The sequence below is a fragment of the Centroberyx affinis genome, unplaced genomic scaffold, assembly GCF_046629955.1.
Source record: "Centroberyx affinis isolate AG114_WGS23_722 - 3 ecotype Tasmania unplaced genomic scaffold, CSIRO-AGI_Caff_v1 ptg000003l_1, whole genome shotgun sequence".
In the NCBI taxonomy this organism is placed as follows: domain Eukaryota; kingdom Metazoa; phylum Chordata; class Actinopteri; order Beryciformes; family Berycidae; genus Centroberyx; species Centroberyx affinis.
The window spans coordinates 46126-60305 of record NW_027278719.1 but is presented as its reverse complement, the minus strand read 5'-3'; the positions used below and the strand labels follow the sequence as shown (position 1 = coordinate 60305).

The window sequence follows — 14180 nt, the reverse complement described above, 5'->3', positions numbered from 1 at the left end:
TGTGGGTGTGTGTGTGTGTGTGTGTGTGTGTGTGTGTGTGTGTGAAATTGCATAGGTGTTTCACAATACATCCTCCATTAAAATCCAGCTTTTACAACAGACAGAAATGAAGAATTCAGTCATAATATAAAATAGATATGTAGCAACAGGAAAGCAAAACACAAATGAACAGGAGAAATACACACAAAGACACATAGAAAGGTAATTACACAGTTACAGTTGAGAGTGTAAATAAGTAAGTGATAGGCTGTGGCTGATCAAAGTTCGTCCAACATTACGTCAAGTTGGCAGTTTACAGTATTTACCAATGTCTTATATCTATAGTATGTAAAAGCTGCATCGTTCAAAGCGCAAAGTCCAAAAGGTTTTGAGAGAGTTGTTCTGCAGGTTGGCAGTTGGTGAAGGCAACTGCAGGATCAACAGATTAGGCAGCAGGTACATTTTCGTCTTGATTGACCTAAGGCAGAAATGACACCATGAAATATTGGTAAAACAAGAACTTTGTCAAAAATAATAAACAAACATAAAAATCTGATTTCAGATCCTGGTACGTTGATATTTTCCAGCTATCTGATTTTATAGCTAACTTTAAACAAACAAAAAAAATCTGCCTTCTCTCAGTGAACACCAAAAAATGGCAAAAACTCCACATTAGTGTCCCACTTCTCAGTGTACAGTGTGTGGATGTGCTGTCAGCAGAGAGCAACTAACAAGCCATTTGTATTTTGTAGGACGTCTGCCACTGCTGCTTTGCTTCGTTTACCTTGTTCTATTTTGATTTGTTGTTGTTGTTTTTTTTATCAATTGTCTTAATAAACATTCATGTCTGTAAAGCGCGGTGATCACGAAGATTTCTGCTTCACTACCTCTAACAGTTGTAATCGTTTGCTCCTCTAGTGAGTGGTTGTGGTCTCACTCGCTCTGCGGTGGAGCTCAGTAATACGGCTCCTTCCTATTGCATGCTTTCCTGTAGTGCAAGTGTTGTTAATTTACCGCTTTTTCCCTTTGCAGTGTTTGTGGTGTTATAGAGTGCCATTTGATACGAGTTAATGTGAGCACACCACTGTCCAGTCTAGACATCATACATGAAAATACATTAATATATCAAAATATGTCAGGTGATAACCCCAATAGGTTTGGTCAGGCAAGTGTTTAAAGGTGGACTTGCAGATTTTGGCAGTGCCCCAAGCAGGTGTAGCCTACAGTATTGTCTTATCAATGACACGGTCTGTATTGGCAGTGAAATGACTTCAAAGGACACACCTTCAATGCAATAAAGCTGTAGTCTGAAAACCTCCCAACAGGACTGTTGTTGACTTGTTGTTATACGGTACACCTAGGCTAAAATAAGTTTCTCTGTTTTAGGGGCAAGTTCTCAAATATCAGCCTTTACACAGGCATTTCAAAGAGTGACACATACCTGCAGTGACTTAGATCAAAGTAATGTAAGATCTCCACCTGCCCCAACCCCATAAAGTTCATGGGAATGGGGGTGGGAATGCACAAGGCACTCAGCTGGTACGCCTACTTTTGTCTTTGAACCAGCTGTGCATATTACTGGAGAGTTTATGTCCCAAATACTTGAAGTCACAGGAGGTGCAATTGAAGCTTTGTGCCTGTTCTGATAAATTACCTACGATGTCTGTTGTCACATACTTAGATTGAATATTTGTCGTATAGACAAATTAAAACGTGATACATTTTACATCTGCTCCTGCTCTGCCCTCACTTGTAGTAATCATGGAAGAAATAGTCACGAAAGATGGAGCAGACGATGCACCAGACGATGCACCAGGAGCGGCACTCAACCTCACAACTGCAGCGGCAGATAGCGGGGGCGTGGACGCGCGCTCGGAGTGCACAGCTCCAGACCGCTCCGCTGCATCCCGTCCATCTGCTTGTTGTCATGGAGGAGCAAAGATGGCGGTCCTGGCCTATAGCCTAGGCAAACGAGAACTAAATCAGCATTTTACTATTAAAAATGCTAAATTAATATCTCTAGCTGTCGTCATCTTACTCCTCGTGTTTCACGCAGCTTCGCGGCATTATGGGGGTAAGTGGTCTAACTTTAATAACAGTTAGCTACCGGCGATCAAGTCTGAAACACTTGACACACAGCGATAGCTAACGGTAGCTAGCTAGCTGTTTGTATCTACGGCTACTTATCTTTGCGTGTTGCTATCTCGCTGTTATCTAACGTTACCCTAAAAAAAAAGTGAGACGTGCAGGTTACAAGCCTTACACATAAGGTAGATACATATATCGGTTAGATAGACGTATGTTAGGTAACGTTAGTACTTGTAATGTTAGTTAGGTCGGCTTTGTCCAACCAGCTAGCTTACTTTAGCTAACGATGCGTTTTTATGTTTACATGCTCCCATCAGCACGCGCTTGGTTCTTGGTGAAGCCGTGAGCAGGTTGATGCTAACATTGGGTAGACAGCGCTAGTTAGCGTTAGGATGCTATGCCAACTATGTTTGATATTCAGTACGCTAACTTGCCTGATAAATGCTATCAATATGGCTTGCTAGAAACTAGGAGTTTTTCCATATAATGTTATTGAACGTTAATAGCAACACGCTCTCTGTGAATCTGTGTTATGTTGTAGCTTGTCAGGCTAAGATTAGCTGTGTGAGGAACATGCAAATCATTTCCAAGGTGTGATAAAGAACCATCGTTTGACATATAACCGTGTTGCAACTCCTGCTTTTCCTTGTTGTCCCGCACTCCTGAGTCCAGACTGACCATGAAAGCGATGGCACAAAACCCACCGGCCAGCTATGTTATAAAAAATCTTATTACCATGGCATACATTCACCTCCCTGATGGTTTGCATACAGTGGATTTTGTTTATGAAAATGCGTAGGATACAAAGACCTCTGTGTACACAGTGAGAGCAGCTGCAATCGTCTGGCTTGCAATGACACTAGATGCCCCCATCCCTCACCAGCCAGCCTTCATCTTCGCCTGTTTGCATGGATTGATTCAATTGCAGATGGCTCTATTCATTTTGCACACAAATGAATAGCTGGAGAGATTTATACTTGAGCTGAAATGCTGAAGGCTTCGTTTTGTACTGTGGTCCCTAGCAGAGCCCTGCATTGTATACTAGTCCTTTGACAGTGCTGAATGAAAAGCCAGGGTACTATTGAGGCAGCAGGTTTCAGTCATAGACAGAAAGAAACCGCGAATGAGAGCAAGAGCAAGAGCAGTGGGTTTTTGTTTGGCCTTACTAGTAGGTTCTCTGTGTCTTGCCTCCAGGCGGAGACACATGTGAATGGCTGCTGTCCAGCGGACGCTACTTGGGGGAGAACGTATGGCAGCCGTATGGCTGCATGATGCACAAATACAAAAGCATGTGAGTCACACACACCCGTGGGGGTAATGTGAAGTGTGTCATATGTATGTGTGAGACAAAGAAGCAAGTGTGTGTGTGTGTGTGTGTGTGTGTGTGCGCGGGTGGTTAGGTAATGAGCCAAATAGCCTACTGAGAAGATAATATCACAGATGGACAGACAATGTGTAATAACATCCAAGTTTAATTATAGAATGAACCACCCCAGTACATGAATGTTTGCCATCTGCAGTTGTTGTTGGGATGATGAGTTATCAGATTCCTTACAGACATTTTTCTCCCACAGTGAAGCCAAGACCTGCCTTGCTGAAAAGCGGGTGGCCTTTGTCGGTGACTCCCGAATCAGGCAGCTATTCTACTCCTTCATCAAAATTATCGACCCTGAGCGAAGAGAAGATGGAAACAAGGTATGGTAGGAAAGAAAAACAATCTTTGGCATTGGGAACGTTTTCTGCACCAATAGTCTAAGTTCATATCAAGTGAGTTGCATGACAACTCCTTGCCAACTCAAAAATGCAGTAGAAGAAGTAGAATATGTTCTTGTTATGCAAACAGTCGTGACTTTATTGGTCTGATCAGGGGAAAAAGAGGAACACTGTCTGCCTGACAGACTTTCGCTCTCTCTCTTTCCCCATGTGATGTCTGCAGCATGAGGACATTCCCTTTGAAGATGAGAGCTCCTCAGTTAATGTGGTGAGCTATTTGTGGATGTCTTTTTAATTTCCTCCCGTCAGTCATCATTCATTGTTTTCAAGCCCACATAATAAGATAAAGAAATAATGATGTTTCTTGGCTCTCTGGATCCAAAACCTGTTTAGGAATGTTCTGAATTTATAAAAGTTGAAACCAACTACTTCCTGTTTGCTTGTAGGACTTCCTATGGTATCCAGAGGCAAATAACTCAATGAAGGAGCGCTTGATATCATGGACACAGGTGAGCAGAGATGTTAATTGAGTTTTGTTGTCAATGTGTGGGGAGCATGTGGTTTTGCTTTTCTAATTGCAACTTCTCTAATGTGTTGCAGGGGCCCTCAGCAAAACCAGATGTAGTCGTCCTTGGAGCTGCCACGGTAAGCTGTATAAGAGTGCTTTGCTGTGCTTGGCACGTCCCATGAAAGACAAAAACAAGGTGGTGGCTGAGTAATGTTGATTAATCCCATCTCTTTCCCACAGTGGTCCATCAAGTTGCACAGTGGCAGCAGCGAGACCCTGCAACAGTACAAAGTCAACCTGACAGCCATCTCTGCCCCTCTGGAGAGGCTGGCTGAGGATGGAGAGGTCTACTGGGTCTTACAAGGTGAGCTCAGCTTCTAGTGAAAGACCCAACATAGGAGGTTTTTATCATTTTTCATATTAGTAGAGTCAGGATCTGTCTTTCTCTGCCTTTTTCTTTCACCCCAATGATCAGTCTCTCTTTCCTCTTTTGTCCCCTCCCTGCATCTATGATCTTTTGCTGCATTCATGTCATATGGGAATAACTTTCGGAATGACTTGATGGTTCAAAGCAATGACTCAGAAGTGTTCACATGTTCAAACTCGTTTGAAGTTGTCAAACACCACGATTGAGGTTTTTGTAGACTTTGGTTGCTCCTGATAAACTATTTCATACTTAACAGACATTCACTTAGTGATTGCTGCATTTAAGTATTCAACAGCAAACTAAACACTCAACCAAAAACGAAAAAAAAAAAAAGCAAATGGTTGGGTTAGGGCTGGACGATATGGTTGAAATCAATATCACGATAATCATAAGGATTTTTCTCGATATCAATATATATCACGATATGGTTCATGTATGCAAAATCACGTTAAATAATCAAGTTAATGTTCATCTCATTGAACCGAATGGTAATGTTAGGTGTGATGTCAAACAAAACAGAAATATTCAAAAAATATTCCTACCATACCTCATTTTATGAGAGTTTTTAAGTAAAATTAGACAGCAGAAATGTGTGTCACGATATTAAAATATCTTCATATCATCACGATATGATTCTACTGAAAGACGATAAATGATAATATTGAATTATCGCCCAGCCCTAGGTTGGGTTTAAAAGTTGTGATTACAAAATGACTTATGTGATGAAATCTCATTTGTTCTCGTTTGTTTTATTTGAAATGAGTACACCATTACCTATTCTTGACTACAAATATTTCCTTGCTGGTAACAATGAGAATTTTAGGCAGTTGGAGAAATTGCGGTCATCACCAAACTAGTAGGAAGGTTGTATCTACCGTCTTTCCCATGTGACGTGAATGCAGAATTGATCTGCCCAATTAATCATTTGGTCAACATTCATGCACTCTCTCAACTAAACACCTCCACCTGTTCCCACTCCATGACACCATCACGCCTCCTTCCTGCAGACCCAGTGAATGAGGAGGTGTTGAGTGAGAACAGGAAGATGATCACCAACCAGCAGCTGGAGCTGTACAACGAAGCAGCGGTTGACGCACTCAACAGCAGCAAGCGCAACGGCAGGGCCCGGGTCAAGCTGTTGGCCGCCTCCCGCCAGGCTGCCATGGAGACCATCACCCAATCGGACGACGGCTTGCACCAGCCTGAGACTACCAGGAATGTGGTAGGTTGGCTCATTTGATGGCGATTCTATTGTATTTCAATTGTCAGGTATATTATTCTGGCAGCATAAACATTATTTGTGTCTTTCTTCATCCTGTTTACCACCCTCTGTAATTCTCCTGTCAGGGAGCCATGATCCTCATGAACTCTGTGTGTAACAAGCTACTGAGGCCTATTGATGGCTCCTGCTGCCAGAAGTTGCCGCCCCCCAACCTCCTCCAGAAACTGTCAGCATGCGTCTTCCTCGGCTCGGCCCTGGTCTTCCTGGTCCTCCACGTCCTCGGCTACGACCGCCACCGCCGACCCGTGCCCCCCGACGTGGAGAGCCTCGAGGAGAAGAAACCAGCGACAGCAGCTGCCCCCCTGGGTCCCAAGGCACCCTTCCAGGCGCTGTGCAGGATGGGCATCATCATGGCCTATTTTTACCTTTGTGATCGGGCAGATGTGTTCATGAAAGAGCAGAAATTCTACACACACTCCACCTTCTTCATCCCACTCGTCTATATATTGGTCCTGGGGGTGTTCTACAGCGAGAACAGCAAGGAGGTGAGACAGGAAGTGCTGTCCAGTGCAATGTTTTTGATGTTAGGGAAGCATAAGTTAGTTACATCTGTATCAAACACAATCTCAGATTCCTGGTTTGGCCTCAGTTAATTCAACATAATAATAATAAATCCAATTCAGTATAATTTAATTTACATCGACTGCACTGTGGGTAATAACGTACTTCTGATTTAGTTACTGACAATGAATTCATTTTCTTAAAACTATAAATGTTCTGTACATTCACCACATTTATCTTTCTTCCACACAGACCAAGTTACTCAACCGAGAGCAGACAGACGAGTGGAAGGGCTGGATGCAGCTTGTCATTCTCATCTATCACATATCTGGAGCCAGCGCTGTGAGTCCTCCCTCTTTCTCCCATTCAACACAATGATTAGTATGCCCCCCCCACACACACACACACACACTGGTTAAGTAATAAAAAAGAAGCAATGTTTATAATGGCATTACTATTGGGGTCAAAAGTATAGCAAAGCATCCTGAAAAGGGAATCTTTGTCTTTCAGTTCATTCCAGTGTACATGCACGTGCGGGTACTCGTGGCAGCATACCTTTTTCAGACTGGCTATGGGCACTTCTCCTTTTTCTGGCTCAAAGGAGACTTTGGACTCTACAGAGTGTGTCAGGTGAGTGTATAGTCTGAGATATTTTTTACCAGGGCTTTGCAGTTACTCATTATCCTACTAGACCCATATAAGAGACCTAAGGCGAACATGCAATTTGATTATTACCCTAGGGTAGTGTGCGACCACAGTGCATCTGTTAATATGTCCTGGTGAAAAAATAATTGGCAGGAATTACCATCATACTATTGATAGGCTTAAGTGGATAGATTAAAGTTGATTAAAGATGGTGTGTGTGTGTGTGTGTGTGTGCATTCCCAGGTGCTTTTCCGTCTGAACTTCCTGGTCTTGGTGCTGTGTGTGGTGATGGATAGGCCCTACCAGTTCTATTACTTTGTCCCCTTGGTCACTTTCTGGTTTGTCATCATCTACGCCACGCTGGCCATGTGGCCTCAGATCCTCCAGAAGAAGGCCAACAGTGAGTGTCAGCAAACTAACTCAAGCTTAAGAAATTACTCCTTTATTCGTTCCACTCAGATGCATCATGCCCTTGAAACATATCCTCAACTATGTGAATCAATACACAGTTAATTCTGGACATTTACGCAGCATTCACATGGGATATTTGGCATCCATCAAATTCACAGACAAGTATGACAAGTATTGAAACCACCAAGGTAGGCGTTGTGGGTCTCAAAACCTTTTGAAGCAGTCTACAAATTTTATGGCCTGATGAACTCCGTTAGCAGATGACATTTACACGCACTCCAAAAGTTCAAACGTTAAACTAGTTCAACTAGTTTAGATTTTTTGCAACAGATTTGGTTGCAATATTTTCATGCACCTTGTCAACCTATGTCATCCATCAACACATAGGTCTCATTGAAATACATGGGATATTTTCAGTTTTTTGAACAGGGCCTAAATGTGATCCCTGTCCTAAATCAGCAGGGTTGTGTTTGCAGAAAGAAAACTGTTTTCCCTAATGACTGTGCTCTGTTTTCTGAACAGGTAGTGGCATGTGGCACCTTGGGGTCTTGGCCAAATTACTGGGCTTGCTACTGTTCATCTGCTTCTTTGCCTACTCACAGGTGGGTGAGCTATGTCATGGGTCCCCAAATGTTTTCATGTACATGAACACAAATTATACACCCCCATCTGATTAATATTTTGTCCCAGGGACAAATTTATGTTGTTGATGTTAGTATTGACTTGTATAACTGTGTACGTGGTATCTGGGACATTGTAGTGGTGAGAGTGAAACCTATTATTCATATTGTCATTCTTGTATAGTGTCTCATTCGTCTAAATTATACATTTCTAGATGGTTACAGTGAACTTATATAATTCCTCATTTTGCTGGGAACCCCCTGAAGGATCCAACTTTGAGAACCACTGAGCTATGCTATCAGGATCATGTGTTCACTCAGGTCTGATATATGCCCTGTTCATGAATTGGTCCTTGTTTAAAACCCAACATGTGGTGTGACATTCATGTTGGGTATTTGTGACTCCAGGGTTTCTTTGAGAGCATCTTCTCCGTGTGGCCCATCTCCAAGCTGTTTGAGCTGAACGGAAGCATCCACGAGTGGTGGTTCAGATGGAAGCTGGACCGATTTGTAAGTCAAATGTGACACTCACCAAAGCACCCCAGTTGAATAGTCAGTGATCACATTAACATTGGCCTGGGTTCTTTGAAGTAAAAAATAACATGGACTTAGTGCAAAATTGAACTGAAAACTGGAAATATATATAAATATACAAGAATACAGCAATAGCTTTTTTCAAATGGGACCAAATGTCATGCACGTGGCTGAAATGTAACGATGCTGTGATCTTGTTCTGTTGCAGGCGGTGATCCATGGCATGCTGTTTGCCTTCATCTATCTGGTGCTTCAGAAGTGCCAGGTGCTGTCGGAGGGCAAAGGAGAGGCTCTCTTCTCCACCAAGATTTCCAACCTGCTCCTCTTCCTCTCTGTCGTCTCCTTCGTGGTGAGACTATTCACACTCGGGTTTCTCCACCCTGGGGGTCTGAGATTTCAGTTTTATTTTAGGCTGATGTGTTCTTGTCCATATTTGAGCTATATTCTTTTAATAATAACTGCAAGAGAATATTAATTTGAAACCTGCAAGTGAATGCTGTATTTCCTTTCAGCTGCTGCTCTTTTTAACCCTTATTTTAGTTGACTAAGAGCAAATTATCATTTGCGGCAGCAGCTTGGAGGGAGTGGTACATGCATACATACTCACACCTAAGGCTGGGTATTGGCAAGGACCTCACGATACGATACGTATCACGATACATGGGTCACGATACGATTGTATCACGATACATTGCAATACGATACATATTGCGATAAATTGCAATACTCTACATAATTTACTGAAATTTTTAAAATAGAGCTGAAAATACAACTTGCTGTGTACCACCTGGGTAGTCTAATATGTACATCACATTATACTGATAACAAATTGAGTCAAAACTATTAAATTCAAAGGGATTTGAGGGAAATTTAAGGACATTTTAAATCCGTTTAAAACATGAATCATTTTTTTTAATGTATCGATATGAGGGGCTGGAAAATCGATACAGTATCATGGAAAAAAATATTGCAATACTCAGCTGTATCGATTTTTTTGCACAGCCCTACTCACACCTGGTAGCTCACACCCGGTAGCTGCCTAGTGGAAACCAGTCTTCTGCTCTTGGCTACTTATTAACTCCGCCAGAGCATTTGGGAATTAACTGCCTGGCTCAAAGGCTAAGCAAACTAAGTCTAAGCAAACATTTCTTTTGTCCTCATTTAACACATCGTCTGAGCCTTAATTACCCGATACCTAACTGCTCCTTTTCCCCCATCGTTGTAGACTTATTCAATATGGGCCAGCAGCTGCAAAAACAAAACGGAGTGCAACGAGATGCATCCTTATATCTCTGTGGTCCAGGTACACATTTCTCTTTCTTTTCTTTCTCACATCTCTTTCTCTCACTCTGTCTGTCTCTTTCTCTTTTTCTCTCTTGAAAAAAGGAGTAACGCCTGCACACTTGCTCCATGCCACAAAAGTTTAATGGTGACAACGTTTCGATCCTACTTGGATCTTCATCAGGTCAAAAAAGTTTGAAAAGGGGAAAAACACCTCCCATAGGCTAACAAGCTCTATGGTGGCAGGTGTGGTTAACCATCCAAACCACCCAGGGTGATAAACATCCAAAAATACTTTGTATTGTACATAGAAAACACATAGCCTACATAGAGCAAAAACAGTAGTACAAAAGCCATACTTCAAAAAATATCAAACATACATGTATATTTGATATATAAACATAATATCACATACAAAATCCCATATATCAGAAAATACTATCAGAAAATACTACATAACCTACGTTCAAAAAAATTTTATTCAGTTTAAGGAAAAGAAGAAATCTTAAATTCATGTAAGAAGTTGGGTCTTAAACCCTTCTATAAAAAGTCAGCTGGATCTAATCACAATAAGGAAAAAATCCCAATAAGGAAAAAATAAATAACAATGGAAAACACACAATACAGGTACGTGTGGCAGGGTCTAGAAAATACCCATATATGTAGGGAGAGCCATCATGATACTACCACCATTTTTGTTTTTTATTTTAGAGAAAATGTTTGATCTCATACTCTTGGTTCAGACCTCTAGGTGTGAGAGTCTGGAGAGTGAAAATGTAAAAACTTTCTCTTTGGAGTAAGAGGGTATTTAGATCACCTCCTCTTCTCGGGGTTCTAACGTGCTCGATGCCAATGTATCTGAGAGAGGCCACTGGGTGATTTGCCTCTCTGAAATGCACTGTCACCGGGTTACGTTGGTCCTGGGTACGGATGCAGCTCCTGTGCTCTGCTATCCTGGTTTTTAGTGCTCTTTGTGTTTTTCCTACATATGCCAAACCGCATATGTACATGATATATGGGCATATACCGCATATGATATATGGGATTTTGTATATGATATGTTTATATATCAGATATACATGTATGTTTGATATTTTTTTAAGTATGGCTTTTGTACTACTGTTTTTGCTCTTTGTAGGCTATGTGTTTTCTATGTACTTTACTGATTTGTTAAGTATTTTTGGATGTTTATCACCCTGGGCGGTTTGGATGGTTAACCACACCTGCCACCATAGAGCTTGTTAGCCTATGGGAGTGCATGATGTATAAATATGGGTGTGTTTTTCCCCTTTTCAAACTTTTTTGACCTGACGAAGATCCAAGTAGGATCGAAACGTTGTCACCATTAAACTTTTGTGGCATGGAGCAACTGTGCAGGCGTTAACTCCTTTTTTCATTGACACAGTTTTTCGGATAGCCTTGAACCTACGTGATGTGCGCATAACTACTCCTTCAACTCTTTTTCTCTCTTGGCCTGTACTTTGTCCTTCATCCCTTTTCTCTCTCTCTCAATCTCTGTCTACTGTTATCTGATCGTATTGCGTTTTCTAGCAAATGTTTACCCTCCAAGTCAGTTTGCAAAATCTATTGGAACTAGTGATTCTGGTACTTGCGGCATAGCTCTTTGGCTTTGCTTAATATGATTTTGGAAATCATCTTATGTGAATCGCTCAAAGCATTTATAATTCCTTGGGATTTGGCTTAAGATATCATTATCCTAATTATAGGACAGGGACATATGATGTAATAACAAGGAAGTTGCCCTCTTCCATGCCAGAGGATAATATCCTCTAGATTAAAGTCACCATTGGGAAACTTTTGTTTGAAGTACTGCAACAACACCCACGCTTCATTGACAAGGGAGGGTTGGGTTTTTCCTGGGTTGCCTAGATTTAGTTACTGATAAATGTTGACTCATCTTCTGGCCCTAATATGACTGAATGACTATATATGACTGTAACCCTAGTGCTTGCTACTGCTCTGCTTCTGGATTGCAACCTTTAAAGTGGATGGATCATATGATGAGTTCAATGTGTCTCTGCATGCTTTGACTGGTGGAAATGCCTTTGCTTTCTCATCCACAGATTTTGGCCTTCATTCTAATCAGGAACATTCCCGGCTACGCCCGCTCTTTATATAGCTCATTCTTTGCCTGGTTTGGAAAGATCTCCCTTGAGGTAAAATAGGATAGGATTACAGAGTGAATGAATTGTTCCACTTATGATGGTAATTCAGTGTTGCCATTGAGCATTTGTAGTCCCTTTGTCAGACCTTTTGTATGGCAGATGACGCAAATCCTGTGTCTTAAATACAATGCCTTGCAAGCTTTAATATGAACGTCCACAAACAAAAAACACGCCCTTTTACTAGTGTTGTTTATCTTCAGCACACACACTCTGAATTCCCTTCTTTACATCAAACCTGTCTAGGTCTGATACATACACACTGTCCAGTCTTTTAGTCTATTTTCTTCCAGTCAAGCACACGCATTCACACTCAAATCTTTAGGGGCAACAGTGTGGCCTAGTGGTTAGAGACTGTCTCTCAACATAATGACCCAGCCTTCATGTGGGCAAGCATCCACCCTGCTGAAGCAGAACACTGAATCCCTACCAGCTCCAGAGTGGCTGTTCTCTAACTGACCCTGACCTCTGACCTCTCTGTGACCGGGGCAAGGGAAAATATAATTTCCCTACGCAGATCAATAAAGGACACATTACATTATTTACCATTCTGTGTTTCTGTCCCTGTCTCCCCCAGCTGTTCATTTGCCAGTACCACATCTGGCTGGCGGCAGACACCAAGGGCATTCTGGTCCTGATCCCAGGGAACCCTTCGATTAACATCATGGTCAGCAGCTTCATCTTTGTCTGCGTGGCCCACGAGATTTCCCTCATCACCAACGACCTGGCCCAGGTGGTCATCCCCAAAGACAGCGCGGCCCTGCTGAAGAGACTGGGGGGCATGGGGCTGTTCAGTCTGGTTGTACTGCTGCTGGCCAGGGGCAGCCATCCCTCACCCGGCGCCTGAAGGAACACCTCTTGGCAGGGGTGGAGCAGACTAGCCGAGCCCCTGTTGAGTCTGAAGTGGAGGTGCAGGTCCAAGCCGTGAGCAGGCCCAGTGTTTTAGGGCCACAGGAGACGGCCTCTGTTCTGTTTGGTGACAGTAAGGAGGCCCCATGGAGTGACTGTGTGTCTCTGTCGGCCATGTTTGAGCAGAGTCTCTGCTCTCTGACTACTGTGGTGAAAAGTCGTACACTGAAGAGGAGAAAACTGCCCAAAATGTGGGCTCCCTCCTCACTCATCCAGTAAAGTGCAAAAAGTGGAGAGAAGGAAAAAAAAAAGAACAAAGCGCTCCAGACGTTTACAATATTTAGACTCGATAGAAGGGGGGGAGCAGTGAATTGGATGTGTGGAATTTTATAAAAAAAAAAAAAAGGTCCTCTCTTCGAGACCTAATGCTTGCTGTGTGAATTTTTGCAGCGTTGCTTCTACTTAGCCAAACCCCACTAACAAGAAGTTTCTCTCGTCACATACTTCCTATCGTGTCACTCCGGAAAGGATCACTCAGCACACTCTCCGTCCACATGGCGGTAGCAGTTAAAGGTGTATTCCACCAATTCAGATTTTTTGCTCTCATATTTCACTCGGGTGGATCCATAATTTACATATTCAGATATCTAGTCATTTGTGACGAAATGTCCAATTGTGCTGCATTTGAATGCCAATTCGACATCACTCTGTAACAGTTTTTCTGGTGATTGTCAAATAGTGTTAAATATTTAAATATGCAAAATATGGCCCAACAACTGGCTTGGATGATCAAATACAGTCAAGACTTGAGTGAAATTTGGGGTGCAATTGTTAAATTGTTGGAATATCCCTTTACATTTTTTACTAACGTTTTTGTGAGTAATTTTAGAAATGTTTGCCTTGTGCTGAAAGGTGCCGTGGTCACCTACTGTAGCTCTGAAATTCTATGTGATATGTACAGTATTTAATGATTTAAATTAAGCTTATATTTTATACAGGTTTTTGGTTTGGCTTTGTCTTATTTTGTACCTTTGCGCCCATGACTGCTGTTTGTGAAGGAAGTATTATATAGGAACTCTTGTACCCATCCCAGCATTTCATAGATGATTTATTTGCCATCGGACAATGTGTCAGTCAGAGACACCTTGCAGAGGTAGAG

General features: G+C 42.1%; 1 protein-coding gene across 4 annotated transcripts; it reads left to right on the top strand.

The window, feature by feature from the left end:
- The first annotated feature begins 1887 nt into the window (after positions 1-1887).
- casd1 (CAS1 domain containing 1) lies at positions 1888-13034 on the top strand. 4 transcript variants are annotated; one of them, XM_071536135.1, is made up of 18 exons: positions 1888-2053; positions 3262-3358; positions 3642-3762; positions 4004-4048; positions 4227-4289; positions 4381-4425; positions 4529-4652; positions 5723-5937; positions 6063-6482; positions 6751-6840; positions 7009-7128; positions 7387-7543; positions 8077-8156; positions 8583-8684; positions 8917-9057; positions 9934-10011; positions 12074-12166; positions 12750-13034. In XM_071536135.1, the coding sequence occupies exons 1-18, from the start codon at positions 1921-1923 to the stop codon at positions 13017-13019; spliced, it is 2394 nt and encodes a 797-aa protein (XP_071392236.1). In that variant the 5' UTR covers positions 1888-1920; the 3' UTR covers positions 13020-13034. The 4 variants fall into 4 exon arrangements, with proteins under 4 accessions (XP_071392236.1, XP_071390683.1, XP_071389958.1 ...); XM_071534582.1 differs by having other exon boundaries at positions 1912-2053; positions 4004-4045; XM_071533857.1 differs by having other exon boundaries at positions 1912-2053; positions 5723-5941; positions 6067-6482.
- The last annotated feature ends 1146 nt before the right edge of the window (positions 13035-14180 follow it).

What these genes read in the sequence shown, in the direction of transcription:
- casd1 (XM_071536135.1), top strand. Translation starts at nt 1,921, where the DNA reads ATGGCGGTCCTGGCCTATAGCCTAGGCAAACGAGAACTAAATCAGCAT. An exon ending in ACAGCGAGAACAGCAAGGAG is followed by an intron (nt 6,483 to 6,750) that starts GTGAGACAGGAA and finishes TCTTCCACACAG; the next exon opens with ACCAAGTTACTCAACCGAGA. An exon ending in GACTCTACAGAGTGTGTCAG is followed by an intron (nt 7,129 to 7,386) that starts GTGAGTGTATAG and finishes GTGCATTCCCAG; the next exon opens with GTGCTTTTCCGTCTGAACTT.